Genomic DNA, 19,686 nt, shown 5'->3' on the forward strand with positions numbered 1-19,686 from the left:
TACTATATTTCGAGGGACGTATCGCGCGGCGCGATGGTTACTATTATCGAGGGTCGTATCGCGCGCCGCGATAGATGCATGGACAGATATGTCCCCCATGGGTCCCGGACTGAGAGACAGCGGGTGTGTATCATTAGGTCAGACATGCATCACTATACTTGACATTGCATTTCATTGCATTGCACTTCTTTATTATTGGTGAACTTGATCTTGTGTGTTGCTGATCTTGTGAGTGCCTTTCTATGGAACTTGTGACTGATGAATATTGAGCTTGTTGTTGTTGAAGATATGAAATTGTTAGAGTGTTGTGTTGAGCTATGTGCTTTGTAAATTGTGAACTGTTGGATTGGGCTGGTTTTATACAGATTGTAGTTGTGAAGGTTCGGTTGGGATGTAAGGAGTACTTGTATTCTATCCCCTTAGCTCGTGTTTAGAGGTTTACTTGTTGAGTACCGTGGGTTTGGTACTCACCCCTTGCTTCTACAAATTTTTGTAGGTTACGAGCCTGGATTTTTTTTATACTTGTTATTCTCTTCTTTTCCGAGGTTCTGGGAGATTCGGGAGGTAGTTGTTTGTCTTCTCAGCGATCCTTCTTACTCCTGTTTATGATCTTGTTCTACTCTAGAAACAATGTCATATGAGACTTGTATTTTTTTTTTTGATTCAATTGTAATACTTTAGAGGCTTGTACACGTGACAACCAGATTTTGGGGGTATATTTGAGTTTATTATAAAATTTCCGCATTTTATTGTAATGGTTGAGTTTTAGGCTGACTTGTCTTGGTGGGTTAAGACGAGTGCCATCACGTCCATTCTTGGGTCGTGACAATCACGATCTGAAATCTCAAGTCATGATGACACCTGCAACATCCTAGTAGTGGGTAAGCCAAAAACCATATCCCAGAACAAGGAGTAATGATCTATCACGCAAGAGAGACGAATGTGAAAACAAATAACAAATATAAGAAGTAACAGAGGGAATGAGAAACAAGATATACATAAAACACCTCCAAGACACGATATCAGTCGTTACTTGAACTACTAATCATAACAAAAATACTAAATAAGTGCAAATATACAGAACCATTTTTAAAACAAAATAAAGACTAGTGCAGCAAAAAACAGAAGTAGAAGGACACGTGTGAAAGCCAGGAGTTCACCGAAAGTCTCTGATCCAAAGATGCTTCGCATGAGGTTTACATAGCGAGAGCTCGTGCTAAGATTTTTATGGTGCAGAAGTGCAGTATGAGTACCAAACACGTGGTACTCAATAGGCATAGAGCGATTGAGCTTCAAAGATAAAGCAAGCATAAAATGCATATAGAAAAAGAATATACACCAAAAAGAAATATAGAAGAGGTAAAGTGCAATAATGGTATCCAAGGATAAGAGGATATATTGTATAAGATACAAGTAAAAAAAAGTGAAGGAATATACCTAGAGAAACTATCCTGACAACCTAGCTAACCACAACAAGCTTCTACACGAAATTAACTAAATGAAGGTATACTAAGAGCATCTACCATGAAACAAAATTGTAGCCAAGAATATGAATATGCCACACTATTGCTTGCTATGCACAGTCTCATTTTTCAATATAACTATGAGAGCATAAACACTTTGGGCAAGCTTGCTTCTAGTTCCGATAGTGATCTAGCTCAATATATCCATGGAATAGCATTGCTAAGTTTGGGTGAACTTGGTCTACGACGGTTTATTATCTTATATAAATTCAACTTCTCATATGACCCCGCTATCCAAACGTTTATATCATTATTATACTATTTGATTCATGTTTTTGTTTGACTTGATAAATAAAGTCTCTTGAATTTTGATTCGTTAGGAAGAAGATAAAGATAAGAACTAAGAAAATTATGCGTTAATTTTGTATTTTTTTTTTCTATCTATATTATTATATGACTTTAGTCTTAAAATTGGATACGTTGCATTTTTTCAATTGTTATTTCTTTGTCTTTTTCTATATCAGACTTCTTTAATTTATTTTTATATGAATTTTTTTATTTTTGAAAGTTCGTATTTTTATTTGGCCTCAAATTAGTCATTTATGACTTCATCAGAAGTTTATTACTATTAACCAAAGTTACGTTCAAGTTTAGAGTTAGTTGCTTAAAAGAAATACATTTAAACACTAAAATACGCCCTTCATTTTGTATTTAATTTCTTGTCCCACTTTAAAAAATTTATTTATAACTATTGAATTTTACTATTTATTACACATATGTTTTTATAGAATTATAATTGTTCTAAAGATTTTAAAGAATATATATGGGACACACTACTCAATTCCTACTAAAACTTAAATATAGAATTTGCAAGAGACTTTCCTAGCAACCTATCAATTTGGCTAGGCATCTTTCCTAGCTAAAACATAGCTAGGGAATAGCTAAGAAATATTTTCCTAGTTAAACGAAAATCCTTAAAGAGAGAAAAATTGCGCCATATTAGATTTCCTGTAAAAAATTTGGCGCCAATTTTGATTTTCCGCCAAAATTTAGCGTTCTCTAGCTAAAATTCGTAGCTAATAGCATGTTTTCTTGTAGTGAAAATAGAGGAATATCAAAAGATATCTTAAAATTTTAAATTAATTATTTAGAGGTTTATGAATATGAACATCATAAGAGTTATGGATATTATATTTGAATTGGTAATTAGATATATATGAATCATGAAGATAAATATTTAAAGCAAACAAAGGAGAAAAATAGTAAATAAAATAAGAAAAAATATTATTACAAATAATATTTATGTGAAAAGTTTTAAATACATTAATAGTAAATAAGAAATATCTGAATCATGTAACAATAGTACTTCAAATACAACTGTTGGTTTTTCCAAGGCATGACATACTAATTACTGCCTCTATCCACTTTTAATTGTCATCTTCTCATTTTTTTGAGTCAAACTATAAAAACTTTGACTAACATTTTATGATGTATTTTTTCATCATATTGACATGCAAAAAATTGCATTTAATTACTTTTCGTATAGTTATTGAATATCTAAATTTTTTATTTATAATATCGAATTAATTATGTAAATTATGAAAATTATAGTTAAATTGACTTCCGAAAAACGTAACATGACAAATAAAAGTGAGCGGAGGGAGTACATGATTAGGATTCCAAAAGATACACGTTTCGTAAGGTCAAATACTACCATTAAGTTATTTGAATTAATTAACTAAGAGTAGTGGAAAAGTCATATATAGTAAAAGGATTTATTCAGACGCATGTTTTTATGTGTCAAATAAATGTAATATTACTTTTGACTTCATAATTTCTTATGACCTTTAAAATTTACTTATTTATATATATATATAAAAGAAGTAACGTACGGATTTTATAATATTTTAGTTTAGTGTAGGAACAAAATAATAATAATAATAATAATAATAATATAAAAGAAGTAACGTACAACTAATTATTAATATATAATATAAGAAGTAAACAACGTACATCTAATTAAAATATTGTATAAACTTACAGCTAATTAATATATATATATATATATATATAAAGTGGTAGTATTACATTTGGAGTGAGTGGGCTTATCCCTTTATATATATATATATATATATATATATATAGAAGAAGTAAAATGAAAAGAAATAGAATATAAGAAACATATATACAACAAAATTATATATAATATAATATAAGAAGTGGATAGAAAAGAATCAGAAGAAGAACGAGAAACGTACAGCAGTAAAACCCTAACTGAGCTTCAAATCCTGCAAAATAGAACAAATTAACTGAACTCTTCTTCAAATCCCATAAACGAAGGATGCACTACTTCACGTCTCTTCATCATGCTCCCAAAATTCTAACTATTTATTCCAGTTTACAGAAGCTTGAAATCACAAATCGTTACTTCCTTCTTCAGTTAAGGTAAGAAGTTCTCCTAAACCGAATTCATTTATATAAAGAGGTATTGTTGAAAAACTAGTTTTCATATGTTTTTGTTAGATATGAGAAAGAAATTCACACAGAATCAGTATTTTTTCTTGAAGATACCCTGCTTTTCTTAAAGCTTGAGATTGAAACTTTTTATTTTGTTTATCAGAAAGAAGTTGGAATTATTTTGGGATTTTCTCTGTATGCTGCCAAATCGAAGACCAGCCAGTGAGAAAGTCAAAAGTTTGCCAGGTGCACCTCTTTATGTAATGCAATTTTTTTTATTGTGTTTTACATTTCCTTAAAGATCTGGTGCAAGCATCACCTTCTTCTCAAGGCAACTCTTTTAGCTTCACAAGTTGCTTTCTTGAACTTTTGCTTCAATTTTGGTGACCGTTTAAGTTTTAAATGTTGTTTCGTTGCAATTGGTGATAGTTTCATGTTCGGCTTTATGTAGTTACTATCCTGTTATAGTTTTTGTTTTCTCGAAATCCCTTCTGCTGTTTAGAGCATATCATATCTACAAAAGGTATATAAATGCTTGTGAGTGGATGAGTTTAATGTGCCTTAAACTTTTCAACGGAAATATGTGAAGGAAGGAAACAACTACAGGACTCGTCTTATTCGAGTATCTATGACATACACTTTGGCTGATAACTCGGATGACTCTAGTGCCTCCGCGAGTGACAATCTGCGATTTTTCCAAGCTGTTTCAGCCCACTGCTTCATTTTTTCACCTTCTGCTTTTCTGTTTTGTTGCACGATAAGTGTCTCTACATACCCACCTTATACTTCCAAGGGTGGAGCTTTGAGCACTTCAATTGCTCTTCTATGGAGTCCCTCTTGAATCAAAAGCGATTTTGTGTTGGACTTGGGTGACTAAATAGTGTTAGTATGTATAATGCACGTGCTTCTATATTTTTTTTTTCATCCATTATAGATATCACATAATTTTTTTAGACTTGACTAACTGGAAGGGAAATTTATGTTTGTATTAGAAAAATACAATTTTTTCTCTTAGTTAAATGGTGATATTGAACCCTTCTTAAATTAGATATTTGTGTATGGTCATTTCTGTTTAAATTTGAATTTCATTTACTTGATTACTAACTAATTAATAAATTATTAAGTACTAAAAGAAGTGTTTTATCATTGTTTGTTAGATAGGAAGCATGAGTTCCATTAGAGTTGATCGCATGTGGATGTATAAGAGACTAGTGCCAAGTCGAACAACAGTCACTTCTGAGTTTATATAAGGTGTGCGTGGATTTATAGAGTTTGCATTAATGCAACCTGATTTTGTTTCTAATGGAAGTATAAGGTGCCCTTGTTCAAAATGTAAAAACAGTAGTGTGTTTCTTGAACCTCATGATATTAGATCTCATTTATACAAGCATGGTTTCATGCCCAACTATCATCAATGGGAATCACATGGGGAGTCTTTTGTACCAATTTCTAGGCCTCAACCTAGTACCAATAGAAGTGATGACATAGGTTCTAATAGAACACCAATAAATCCATATCGTACTATGGTCTTGGATGCAGCTGGTCCTAGTTTCAACTTAGACAGTGATATATTTGATATGGATGTTGATAAAGAAGAACCTCCTAATCAAAATGCTCAAGAATTTTTTGAAATGTTGAAAGCTGCCGAAGAGCCATTGTTTGATGGATGTCGGACTCATTCTCCCCTGTCAACAGTGTGCAGGTTGTTGAACATTAAGTCTGAGTCTAACATGAGTGACAATTGCTATAATCAAATTTTGCTATTTTTGAAAGAGCTCTTACCTGAAGATGCAAAATTACCTGTTGATTACTATAGGACTAAACAAATGGTTGCAAAACTTGGGCTAGGATATGAAAAGATAGATGTATGTCAGACAGGTTGTTTCCTATATTACAAGGATAATAAAGACAGAAGAGATTGTCCAAAGTGTGGTAAACCGCGCTACAAGCCTAAGATAAGAGGCAGTGGAAGGCAAAAAGATGTTCCATATAAAGTACTCGGTTACTTTCCTATAACTCCGAGGTTGCAGAGATTATATATGTCAACAAAGACGGCCGAACATATGACATGGCACTGGAAATACCGTCGAGAACCTGGGGTAATGAGTCATCCAAGTGATGGAGAGGCATGGAAAAAGTTTGATCAGTGTCATCCTAACTTTGCAAGCGAGCCTCGAAATATAAGACTTGGACTTGCAGCTGATGGATTTAGTCCTTATGGGAATATGGCCCATCCTTATTCTTGTTGGCCAGTAATCATTACACCGTACAATCTGCCACCTGAAATGTGCATGACTAGCCCTTATATGTTCTTAAGTCTTCTCATTCCTGGTCCAAAGAGCCCTGGAAAGAATATAGATATATACTTAGAACCTTTTATTGATGAATTAAAGCAATTATGGGTTGATGGGGTTGAGACTTATGATTCTCATAAGAAACAGAATTTTCAAATGCGAGCTGCACTTATGTGGACTACTAATGATTTCCCAGCTTATGGAATGTTGTCTGGTTGGAGCACACATGGTCTATTAGCATGCCCTTGTTGTATGGGTAAAAGTAAGGCATTTTACTTAAAACATGGGAGAAAAGGTTCATTCTTTGATTGCCATCGTAAATTTTTGCCTATGGGTCATCCATTTCGACTGGATAGAAAGTCATTTTTAAGAGGAAGGGTTGAGAACTCTACTCCTCCTCATAGGTTGTCTGGTGAAGAAGTTTGGAACAAAGTTTGTACCTTACCAAAAGTGTGTGATCATCACGCCTTCGGTAAGTTGCTAGGGTTTGGGGATCAACATAATTGGACAAAACAAAGCATTTTTTGGGAATTGCCATATTGGAGTACAAATATTATTCGGCATAATCTTGATGTGATGCATATTGAGAAAAATGTGTTTGATAATATATTCAACACAATAATGGATGTAACAGATAAAACAAAAGACAATTTAAATGCTAGAAGGGATGTGCAAAATTGTTGCAATCGTCCAGAGCTTGAATTGTTGGAGCATGAAGGAAAAATTTTGAAGCCAAAGGCAGCCTATTCATTGACAAAAGAACAAAGAAAGTTGATATGTGAATGGTTGAAAAGCTTAAGGTATCCCTATGGTTATGCTTCAAATTTGTCTAGATGTGTAGACATGGAAGATTGTAAATTATCAAGGATGAAGAGTCATGATTGTCATGTATTTCTAGAAAGGTTGCTACCAATTGCATTTCGAGATCTTTTGCCAGAGCCAATTTGGAATGCCTTAACAGAGATAAGTTTATTTTTTAAAGGTTTATGCGCAAATGTGTTAAAAGTAGAAGATCTCCAGCAGCTTGAGGAAAGCATAAAGGTTACAATTTGCAAGCTAGAGAAAATATTTCCTCCTGGTTTCTTTGATCCTATGGAACATTTGCCAATTCATTTACCATATGAAGCAATAGCTGGAGGTCCAGTCCATTTTCGATGGATGTATCCTTTTGAGCGGTAAAAGTCTAAACTATATCATTGATTAGATAATTAATTTAATTACCTAACATCACACTAACTATATATGTACCAATGCAGAGAAATACACACTTTAAAGAAGATGGTGAAAAATAGAATTCGTGTCGAGGGATCAATATGTGAAGCTTATATCATTAAAGAAATTTCAACATTCAGTTCTCATTATTTCCAGCCTAATGTGCAAACTAGGCACAACAAAGTTACTCGAAATGATGATGGAGGTGAAGTTGATGCACCCGATGGTTGTCTATCCATCGTTTTGCATCCCGGATGTCCGAGTGGGGAGATGAATGGTCGTTATTTGTCTGATAAGGAGTGGGATGCAGCAAGAATATATGTTTTGTTGAATTGTGAGGAGATTCAACAATTCATCCCGTAAGTTTATAGATTTTACCTATATAATATATATGTCATGCATGAATGGATAATTTAAAAATAATAAATTCTTACTTCTGTAGTATCTTTGAAGCTGAATTGAAAAGAAATTCAGAAAATATCAGTCTCGAGGAAATTGATAAAGAGACGAATAGTAGATTTGCCAACTGGTTCGAAGCTTATGTGAGTAAAATACTATAGTATGAAGAAGTTCCTATTTTTATTTATCTACATCAAGTTATAATTTATACATAACTATATAGATCATAGGTCTATTTTGTGTATTTTTTAGGTTCTCAATCCAACTAACAACATAAGTGATGAGCGGTTAAGAGACTTGGCTTCTGGTCCTTATAAGTGGGTGCAAACTTGGCCTCAATATTTTACAAATGGCTATAGGTTCCACACACTTAGTCATGGCTCTAACAAATCAACTATGAATAGTGGTGTGTGCATAAAAGGGACAACTTGGAATGACTATGAAAGTGACTATTATGGATTGCTTGGTGAGGTGATACAACTCGAATATTCCAATCCAACAAAGAAAAGAACCACTCTTGTCTTGTTCAAATGTGATTGGTTTGATCCAACAATGGGTCGAGGGTGTAAGGTTCATAATCAGTATGGGCTGATTGATATCAATCATAAAAAAGGTTCTCGAGCTATGCTTATGAACCTTTTGTATTGGCTGAACAAGCGCAACAAGTCTATTTTGCAGAATATCCCAGTAAAAAGAACAATAGTATTGACTGGTGGGCAGTGTGTAAAATAAAAGCTAGAAATCAAATTGATTCTCCAAATATCCCATACCAAGAAGATGACAATTTACCCCTTATAATCCCAAATATCACTGATGATCTTGATAGCTTACGTCATGAAAACGGTGAATTGGAAATGCATGAAGTTGAAAATGAGACTGATGAAATTGATCAAGAGCATGATATTAATGCTATTGAAAGTGATGAAGAGATAGAAGAATCTGATTTTGAGCTCTCTGAAGATGAAGGAGATGACCAAAGTGATGAAAACTTTGAAACCGATGAGAGTGAATGATAATGACTTTTTACTGTAAGTTCTTTTCTAGAGTGTTTTCTTTTATTACTGTTGCTACTATTTTCTGTAGCTTGATGTCATTTCTGAAAACCTAAGTATTTTTTTTCGAAGTTGATTCATCAATTTGTTAAAATGGTTATTTAGCACTCTTTTAAATGCTTTTACTTTCTAGCGATGCCATCTACTAAGTGACTTTGTTGAGTAGAGGAAGAGCTGTAGATTTTTAGTGATATGCATATGAAGAAGTGTGGATGAAATGTAGTCTCCATAGTAGCAATTGTTTGCAGAATACTGTAGTAGAGTCTTAATCTCACCATTTTTATGTGTCAAGAATTTGATGTAACACTTTCGACTGTGCAGGACTATAATTCTTTTTTATTGAGTAAAAGCAAACTCTACCCTTGCTGCAACAACATATACTACATAATATCATTGCAGGAGTACATTTTTTTTAATTCACCGTCTAAATGGGTGAATCTATCTATCTTGTTTGCTTTTGTTATATTAGTGAACATTGACTGCAAATGAGCTTCATTATTTTCTCTACATTAATCATTTTTATAGCATGAAATGTTGACAAATTTTAAGTGACTTCTTGAGTATTATTCTATAGTTCTTGTTAGATTTTGATCAGGAAATATGACAAGGGGAAGAGGCATCAAACGTAGTTGGGGAGGCCGTGGGGGCATAACTAACAAAGGAGGAGGAGGCAGCAAGCAACCACCAGACATTTCTCAAAAGGATGTTAGTGAATCATCAATTCCCACATCTCAGCAAGTTGGTTTAAACCAGTGTATTGTCTCATCACATGAAACCAGTGTACATACATCTCAAGAAGCCGATGCTCAACAAATAAATACTCCTGAAAATGTTGGTGGTCAACAAGAAGCTCCTACTTCTCTAGATCTTGGACGACAAGAAACACCTTTTTCTCATACTATTGGTTCTCAACAAGAAACTCCAACTCAAGATGTTTCTCCTGAACAAACACTCGCATCTTTTGAAAGTAGTAATCCACAGGGCAGACAAGATACACTTGGTGGCATAAAATCCTTGAGAGTAAATGGAGATACGTAAGTAATACAAAATTATAGAAGTAATGGCTAAATATGTTTTCATTTAATAATCTTCTCATAATGTATTGTATTAATGATTTTGTAGATTCTGCCCACATGAGGCTGTTCGAGATGTGGTGTTTGCCTTTAAAAAAAGCTTCTCTGGACCATGGCATTGTTGGAGCAAAGTTCCAGAGCATGTACGAGACAAATGGTTTAATGATTTTGAGGTATCTATACCTGAACAAGACTCTGCAAATTTAACTTAAGCAATAGATTTTTCGCATTAGCAAATTCTCAAAATAAAAAAGTATGCATGCACGTGTGTGAGAAGACACTAATTGATACATGAATCTCGTAGTATACTTGTTAATGGGAAAATTATTTTGTCTTTACATGAGATTCCTCCATTTGGCCTGATGTTGTCTTTTTGTGTGGAGTTGGAGGATTATTTCTCGAGCTTAATGTTTTTTTTCTTTCTGGTGTTGTTAAAGTCATCTAGCATTTTCAGTAATGCTATTCATAGAATATACTGATGTTTCAGTACTGTCTTTTTCATAATTATCAGACTCTTCCATATCACTTTCTAGAATTTTGACATAAACGGTAAGTTTCTTTTATATTGTGCTTTCCTTTTCAGCTAACTGCTTCAAATTAGTGAGTAGTGTGTTATGATTGAATCAAATTTTACATTCGAAAATCATTCTCACATGCCAACAAGTTTTTTTAAGAGTCTTCATTATGCATATATCTTATCTCTTTATGTAGAAGTCGTGTAGCCATTTGAATTTTTTTTTTTGAAGGATACAACCCATAGAAGCTTAGCAACTTTGTTACACACTTGGCAATCAATTATATAAAAGCCTCCTACACTTCACGGTTTACATAATGTCTCCTAAGTTTCCAAGGCGTACCTTCTTGATAACTAGTTATTTTCTTAACTAGATTGTGCGTCTCAACTTGAAAAACAGTACTAAATTGATTATTTAATTTATATTTGCAGAAGAATTATTCTTTTTCTGCTGAAGATAAAGTACTTGTTCGAAAAACTTTTAACCGGGTGGGTAGTGAAAGATTGAGTGACAGTTTGGGAAAAGCAAAGAGGACATTTTTAAGAAAAAAGAAAATACCAAAGTGGATTGCTCAAGTTCACTGGGATAGTTTGATGCAATATTGGAACTCTGACGGTTTTCAGAAAATATCAGCAATCAACTCAAAGAATAAAATGTCATCTAATAACGGAGAAGGTCCTTCCTTACATACTGGAGGATCAGTTGCATTTTCTGAGTACAGAAGAAGACATGTAAGTAATTCTTTATTTTTGTTTAGTATTAATTAGAGTTGGTCTTATGTTATTCTCTGATTTATGTTGATAATTAACAATATATTTAATGGTTGTAGAAGGAACTAACTGGTAAAGAGCTTCGGAACGATGAATTATTTCTAATGACTCACAAAACCAAAAACGAAAAGAAGTGGATCTGTGGAAAGTCAGAAAGGATGTGGGTATGTTTTTATCTCATTTCATCAGTGATATTTATTCTGAAAGTTATTTTTGTTTAAATTTAAATCCATGTGAATTGTTTTCTAAGAAGAAAAAAATAATTGCTCTGTTAATGAGAAATTTTCTTGTTCTTTAATTCTTGGGCATAACGCAAGGTAAGTGATTTCACATTTGAAAGAACTTTTAAGTATATTTGGTTGTTAGTTGTGGTGTCAAGTGCACTTGTTTGAGGGTGGACTATTTCACCAAAAAAATGATTTCACATTTGAAATAACTTCAAGTATCTCACTGTTGAAACATATCATTATCCATGCCATCATTTTACTGGGAAATCCCAATTCTGTAAGTATTTGTTCGAGAAACACCCATTCAACCTCTTCTGGCAAACCTTGTGTTACATTCATTTTCACTAAGACTCTGGTATAGGATACCCTTTTTTGTTTAGCAGTACACACATCCACGAAGAGTTGTTTCTCTAGTAGACTAGAAATTATACTAAGAGTTTCTGCACCCCAATAGTTAAGGGCCAGTGAACAGGACTTCATCTCTATCATTTTGGTTTTGGAATTTCACTATGTAGCAGCCTGCATCGTGGTAATATAACTCAGGTACATAAGCAAAATTTTAGTACCCATCAATATAATTGCTCATGTAGGAGAAATCAGGTGCTTCACAACATATACATCACTAGAGCATTATTCCATTCATCGGTGAGTTTCGTTATTTTTGATGCCTATAATACAATTAATGGTCGTCCATCAATTATATTTGGTGGGTTATAGGTTAAAGGCATACCAGTGGTGGAAGTACAGTTCGACATGAATAGGTTGTTCCAAACTTCTTCCCATCTATATATTTCTTATTGATCTCATTGTATTTTGTTTCTGCCCGACTCTCATTCCACCTTAAGGTTTGAATAAGGAACCTATATGGTTTCAATAGAGCATTTAGAAAAGATGTCTTGTATTAGTTCAATACTAGTAGACAATCTTTCAAGAACCCATCAAGCTTTTATGAAATTGAAGTATCTCTTTCTCAATTTCATCATGTTTTAGGAGCTGTCTACTATCAAGACTGGTTAAAATAAAAATATTATCCATGTTAGCTCTAGTTTTCACACAGATAAGGAACTACTTCTTGTTGTTGTCTCCTGCTACTTCAAGCCAATGAGCCTTAGATTTCTGTTTCAACACCTTCTCCTTCTCCTGGAGATAAGACCATTTTTTATGTTCAACTACAACTTCTTTTTCTATGTCAAATACAGTGTTGGCTACACTAGTCCCCACATGCTAAGTGATCTGTTTTTTGATGGATTCTAACTTCTCTCTTGCCTCAGTGACTCTATTTCCAAAGCTCCCCATTTCCTATGTCAATAACCTCTACAAAGGTTCTTTACACAGCTTCATTTTTTTCAATATATATCTCCTCTTACATTTTGTTTCCAAATGGTTGTAATAATGTTTGAAAAGCTCTCATGTTTAGTCAATATGTTCAGAAATCTGAAAGGCTTATGGGGTCCACTATCTGCACTATAGTGCTCAATAAGAATTGGCGAGTGATCAGAAAAACTATTCTTCTTGAATTGAGCTGTCAAGTTCCGTGTTGTATCATCCAATAATCATTACAAAGAGCCTTGTCAATTCTACTCCATATGTTACAATTTGTCCAACTATACCTTCTTCCAATAGATTTCATATCTGTAAAGATTGAATACATTTATTACTGTTGAAAGTCTTTTGTTTCAGATTCACTGACCTGTTGGCCCCTAATTCATACCAAATCTAGCAGGGGAGAATAGAAATATCCACAAATACACCAAGGTTCAGTGATGATAGAACCTATTCTAAGTAATTTCTGCCATAAGCTTCTCCTCCTTTGCTCTCTACAATTTTTGGCATAGATCACTGTTAGCAGACAATAAAAATTGGAACACTTACTTGCTACCTTTATATGTGTAAAATGATCATGTACTTCTTTCATCAGAATAGTCATTTCACCGGACATCCTTAAAATCCAGATTCTCTTATTTTCGGCTAATGAGTAGTTATAGATGCATAAATTGATCATGGTAATATAAATTGATCATTGTTTGAAGGGGCTATTCATTCCAATTACGTTCCAGATTAACCAGTTCATTAAAGAGAGAGGTGCACCCTCCCATCAAGAGGTTTCTAAGTCTATCTTCTCGCTTCATTTCCCTGAGACAGTGAACAGAAAACATTAGCCATATTCACCAGATGGATCTGGTTCTACCCCAAATGTACCTTAAGATAATTTATGTTACTGTTTTTATGTTTTAAGACATTTATGTTATTGTTTTTATGTTTTAAGACATGTTTTAGCTAGTAACCATGTACTTCACTATTCAAGGATTGATGATATTATAACTCTGCTTATTTTGAAAAATTGATTTGATTTAACTATGTTTTTCATCTTGTATCAAATATGGAAAATTATATTTGTATTCGTCATACAATTTCTAGCTAGATTTATCTAGAAAATATCCCTAGCTGTTTTTAGCTAGTCATTTAGCAAAGAAAATATTCCAAGCAAAATTTGAAAAATAGCTAGAGAATTTGTAAGTTTAGATAGGGTAATTCCTTGCTAAGTCTTAGTAAAGTCAACATTTACCAAGCAAATTTTTCTATGAATTTAGCTAGTATACATCGTAGCAAACTGTTTGCTACGGAAAGAGCCTAGCAGAGATATCTTAGCTAAATTAGCTAGGAATGACATAATTTGCTAGCTAAAAATTAGCTAAGAGCTTATTAGCTTAGAAGGTCTGCTAGGGTCATTTTCCTAGCTAAATTGACATTAGCTAGGGATTTTATCACTTTTGCTAGGATTTGCGTCTGTAGCTAAACGCCTGTTTTCTTGTAGTGGATTACTCATGTCACATGATGTAAACACAAGAGGCGATTACCCAAGTCCCTTAAAGAAAAGAGGAATAAGAATAATAGATATTATGTGGTAGTTATGCTTAGCACAGAGTGAACAAATGGCGATTACCCATGTCCCATAAACTATGTGCCACCATAGAATTGTCTAGATAGACATTAGCTAGTGAATCCACATAAGCTAGAAAGTTCACGATCTTAGCTTGACAAGTAGGACACCCATTTTCGGTGTGGGAAACACCAGATTCCATGTTAATAGCTCACATGGTGTTACATGTCAGTTAAAGTTAAATCTCCCACAGAAAAGAACTAAGGTTACTTAGAGAAGTATCTCACGAATGTTTTAAAGATGTTAGCTTGCATTGACCATGTTTTTACAACTTATGATGTTTAACTTTTTAACCTCATGTGTTTAGCTTGGTCATTGCATCTTATGAAAATGTCCTTTTTAGCATGCTTTTCAAATGTTTTATGCATGAGTTTCATACTTAGTGCATTTTTGTACTAACACATATTCTTGCTTACATTTTTATCAAATAGTAGGGTCCGACGCTCTAGGTTTGAACTTTTGTGGCTAGGATCATTTAGTACAGACTTGAAGATTGGTGAGTCCTCATGTTTCGAGTACCGAGCTTTTATTTCATTATGTCATTTCATTTCAATTTTTGGACTTGATGTACGGGCTACGTCCCGATCACCTCTTATGTACTAGATGACTTTGAGACAATGTTTTAGACCTCCGCTTTTTTTGATAAACTCTTTTGTTGGAATTGTCTTTTAAATACATTATACTTTTATTATCTTGTATGATGAATGCTAAGTGGCTTGTATGGGGCCTCTCGGGGTCTTGTATGCCATGTTACACCTAGGGGCTACCTTGGGTCTTGACAAACTTAGTAATCAGACCACAAGGTTTAGAAAGGTCCTAGGAAGTTGGTATCCATAGCTCTGATACCATTTTTCGGAAATTGAAAAAATAAAACAACAAGCAAAAAAGAAAATGAAGAAATAGATAGAAAACCGAAAATTGAAAAAATAAAACAACAAGCAAAAAAGGAAAAAATATTATTAAAAATGATACCATTTTAGATACCGAAAAATGATACCATTTTTCGGTGCGGAACTGGTAGTTGAGGGATTCATGAAAGTGGTAGTGTGGTAGGTGGTAGTGTGGTATGTGAGTAATTTATTTTAAAGATTTTATTATAATATTCTTTTGCTAAGTGTCTTAATCTTGATATTTCTTTAATATTATTTTTTGCATTTGCGGAATTCATGGTAAAATATAATAATATTTATTGTAATATTCTTCCGATAGTTGTTTTAATCTGAATATTTCATTAATATTATTTATGATATATTCTAGGTATAACATATCTTGGGTTCTTTGGTACATATATAAATTTTCTTCCATTAATTGTTCTAACAACTTGATATCTTCCATAAATTCTGTCCAATATTATAAATATTCGTAGTTCATTTTAGTCTGAATTTATTTCTAAATCGTACCATTCTATTCTTTCGTAGTTTAAGTCATGTAAGTCTATTTCATACCATTGTTGGTTCAATATATCTTCTGATTCGTCATCATTAAATATTTTTTCCCGTATGATTCTTCTTAATTCAATTATTTTTATATCTTTAAGTATATATAAGATTAAAGTTTCAAAGTTTTTTATCATTTCATCATTAACGTATATAGTCATGTTCTTTATCATGCAGGTTTTTTATTTCAAATTATTCCTTCCTAGCATATTCATAATTGATTAAATTCATATTAGATCATTATGAACTAGACTATTTATTTATCATATTTTCCTATCACTACTAGCATCGTACTTTAGCGGATACTTCCTTCTTATCAGCGCCTCAACTTTGTTTACTCCCCTAAATGACTTTCTCGCCTACCGGTTTCAACATTAGGATGACATAGTATAGAAGTTTTCTCCATGTTTCCAGTGTGCTAACAAACTAGAAATCATGATTCAAATAATTCTAATACATAATAACTAACATAAATTTATTCAATCATACATATGATATTCAGGAATATATAAAATTAGTTCCGCATATTTTTTGAACAATATACCTTTGCTTCTTGCTTATTCATGCTATTTGAAATATCTGATTGGATTTCAGATTGTTACTCCATTTATCTAAATACTTAATTTTTGTAGAGAGGTTTTTGAAAAGACTATTTTATATATCAGGTATTGCCTCCTTTACAATGTTTACGACTGAGTCTTTATATAGACATACAAATTTACTATTCTAAACACATATCCTACTACGTTTTTTACACCTGTCCACTACTATTTACTACTATTCATGAATAGTTTCCAATTCTAATCTACAACTATTTTATTAAGACTTATTTACAACCTTGTCTCCTAACTTTTACACTTGTCCTTAATATGCACATGCACTTATTGACTATTTTACACTACCTTGTCTTTTACAATAATAATGTTTGACTAATAATTTACATTGTCACGTTATTTTACATAATTTAGTCAAAAAACTTTAACTTTCCTTTATCTTTTCTGCCACTTTGTCTGCCATCTTATCTTTTTTATTTTGTCCATATCTTATCTTGTCTTGTCTGCATCTTATCTTCATCGTCTTCTTTTACTCTAAATCGACATATAAAATTATGTTATCTTCACCGTTGCATTTCGAACATATGGGATCAGGGTATTTGTGTCTAATTAGTTTGTAATATCTGGTTAATAACTCCGTTGAAATAAATCCTGCTTTTAGTGCTCTTGTTGTAGGTCGTTCCTCTGGCTTTAATAATGATAAGATCCATCGCTGGACTTCATCCATATCTGTTCTTCGTAGTTCTCTTGAATTTGAATATATCATTAATTGATCTCTCGAGTAATAACTCCATATAGCATTTTCATTTAAATAATTATTTGCTAACACTTGTATAATAGTTGATATACCAATTATTCTTTTATTGGCATAAAAACTTGGTATCTCTAATTTGCATATCTCTTCTTGTTGTCCGATGTCCTCGGGTATAATCATATCTTTAGTTAGTCCTATCTTAATAACCAGTATTGGAGGTTTTATTTCCTCGTATAATATCTCCGTTGGTGCTGTATAGAATTTTATATAAAATAAATTTCCTTTTGTAACTCTTTTGTATGTGACGAATGCCTTGTGTAGTTCTGGTATTCCACCAACTTCTTCTCCGTCGTATGTATATATGGTATTTAATAGTCCGTAGTTGTAACATGTTCTTACTATATTAGCATTAGTTTTTGGCCGTGCAATTAACTTGTCATATCCTTTTAACTTTTGCGTCAAATAATCCTGATTTGGTTCTTTTGTAGTTGATCTGGAGTTGAGATTTAAATAAGTTTGGATTTTGTGTATATTTTCGATATAGGTTCGTGCGATGTAGTTATATGTCTTTTTCTCATTTTGGTTTTGCAAACTATCTGCGTATGTAGATGTTTGTGGTTCTATGGACATATGTCTAGGTGTCCTTTGGGTAAATGGTTTTTCGAATAGCTGGTTTAAGTTCGCATTTTTATGTTGTTTATCGCTAACTTGTTTGCTTGTACCTGCAGCTGTATTTAAAGAAACATTATGGGTTTTAAGGTGTTTCCCAACGTCACCTTTTATCTCTAAATTTTTAGAGTCTTCCGATCTACTTAGCTCCGCATTTTTATAGTCATGCTGCTGACTTGTACTAGCTTTAGACTTCAGATTATCTTCATTAGTCTTTAGCTTTTGTATCTCGTTGTCCATACTATCCACTTTTGTACAAAGTATAGTAATAGCTTGAGTATCTTTTCAATTGTATCTTCTTCCTCAGTCTCAGTCTGAGTATCTTTGTCGTGATAGGTAATCTGCAATAACATTCTTATCAGTTTTTATTACTTCAATTGTAAATGTAAAATTTAATATATTTAATATAAATCTCCTTATTTTTTTGTATTTTTCTTGTTAGCCACCATTTTACTTGTGTATTATCTGTTCTTATTATGAATTAGTTATATACAATATATGTTTCAAATGATAATAAACACTTATATACTGAATATAATTCTTTTCTATTTATTTTCCATTTTATTTCTGTATTATTAAATGTCCCTTAATAATACCTGCAGTGATGTTCTATCGTATTGCCATCATACCTGTATTTTAATATTTCTCCATAACTTTTTTCACTCGCATCTGATTCTATTATATAAGTAAATCTTTTGTTTTCATCTGGAAAGTATAGTTTAGGTAAGTTTTTACATAATAATTTTACCTTTTGTATTTGTATTTGGTCTTTTTTATCAAACTGCTATTCTATATCTTTCTTTAATTTTTGTTGCAATGGTTTTAAATTCTCTGCTAATTTTGGTGGTATTCTCTTACTTGATTTATTAGTCCTAGAAATGATTGTAATTTCTTTTTCGTATATAGTTGTTCATTTGAGTTAATTATTTTTTGTACTATGTGTGTTTGCATTTTTAATCCATTTTTATCTATTTGTATTCCTAAAAATTCTATTTGCTTTTTCATTATGTCTGCTTTCTTTTTACTCAGACTTATGCCTGAATATTCTATAATATGTATAAATTTTTCTAATAGTCTTATATGTTCATCTTGTATTTTGGAATATAGCAATATATCATCAATATATACTACGCAATTTTCTAGTTGTTTAAAATAATTATCCATAAAGTATTGATATCCACCTGGTGTATTTTTATATCCAAATGGTAACACATTTCATTCATAAAATCCTTGTGGTACCGTAAATGCTGCAAGTTTTTTAGATTCTTCTAACTTTAAGTGGTAAATCCTGATTTACAATCAAATTTGCTAAAATAATTATATCCTTGTATATGTCTTATCTTTAATAATTTATTTGAAATTGGGTAATTATATGTTTTAGTTTTTGCATTTAAGTTTCAATAATCAATAACCATTCTGCTTTTTCCTCTTTTTTGTTCACTATGTTTATTTACGATAAATGTCGGGCTTGTGTGCTTACTATTACTTTCTTGTATATATCCTTTTTCTAGTAATTCATTTATATGTATCTTAAATTTTGTTAAACCATTAAAATTATACTTTAATGGTTTTTGGGTTATTATACTATTATTATCAATTAGCTCAATTTTTACTTTTGTTCTATGTTTCTCCCATCCTTGTAAAGGATCCACACTATATAATAATTCTAACTTATCTTAGATTATTTTTACTTTGTCTATAGAGAATATAATTAATTCTATTTTAGGGTCTTCTTATTTTATATTTTCTAATTTTTGTGTAAATTTTCACTTCCTTTTATCCATTCTGTTGTCTTTCGTTTTTTGTTATTTACTCTTTTTCCTCATATTTTTTGTTTACATGGTGTTGTAAACCACCAGTGTGTTTTTGT

General features: G+C 32.3%; 3 protein-coding genes across 3 annotated transcripts in view; 2 read left to right on the plus strand and 1 right to left on the minus strand.

The window, feature by feature from the left end:
• LOC125858376 (serine/threonine-protein kinase Nek6-like) overlaps nucleotides 1-19,686 on the minus strand; it is a 1,100,283-nt gene that overhangs the window by 120,994 nt on the left and 959,603 nt on the right. The gene's annotated exons all lie outside the window — the stretch shown is intronic.
• LOC125858387 (uncharacterized) lies at nucleotides 3,677-11,402 on the plus strand. The gene is made up of 6 exons (XM_049538148.1): nucleotides 3,677-3,908; nucleotides 4,084-4,166; nucleotides 9,473-9,911; nucleotides 10,000-10,123; nucleotides 10,897-11,200; nucleotides 11,295-11,402. The coding sequence occupies exons 1-6, from the start codon at nucleotides 3,805-3,807 to the stop codon at nucleotides 11,309-11,311; spliced, it is 1,071 nt and encodes a 356-aa protein (XP_049394105.1). The 5' UTR covers nucleotides 3,677-3,804; the 3' UTR covers nucleotides 11,312-11,402.
• LOC125858374 (uncharacterized) lies at nucleotides 5,994-8,871 on the plus strand. Its single transcript, XM_049538132.1, has 4 exons — nucleotides 5,994-7,389; nucleotides 7,471-7,785; nucleotides 7,869-7,968; nucleotides 8,078-8,871. Exons 1-4 carry the CDS (start codon nucleotides 6,023-6,025, stop codon nucleotides 8,555-8,557), a joined length of 2,262 nt encoding a protein of 753 aa, XP_049394089.1. The 5' UTR covers nucleotides 5,994-6,022; the 3' UTR covers nucleotides 8,558-8,871.

The sequence above is a fragment of the Solanum stenotomum genome, chromosome 3, assembly GCF_019186545.1.
Source record: "Solanum stenotomum isolate F172 chromosome 3, ASM1918654v1, whole genome shotgun sequence".
In the NCBI taxonomy this organism is placed as follows: domain Eukaryota; kingdom Viridiplantae; phylum Streptophyta; class Magnoliopsida; order Solanales; family Solanaceae; genus Solanum; species Solanum stenotomum.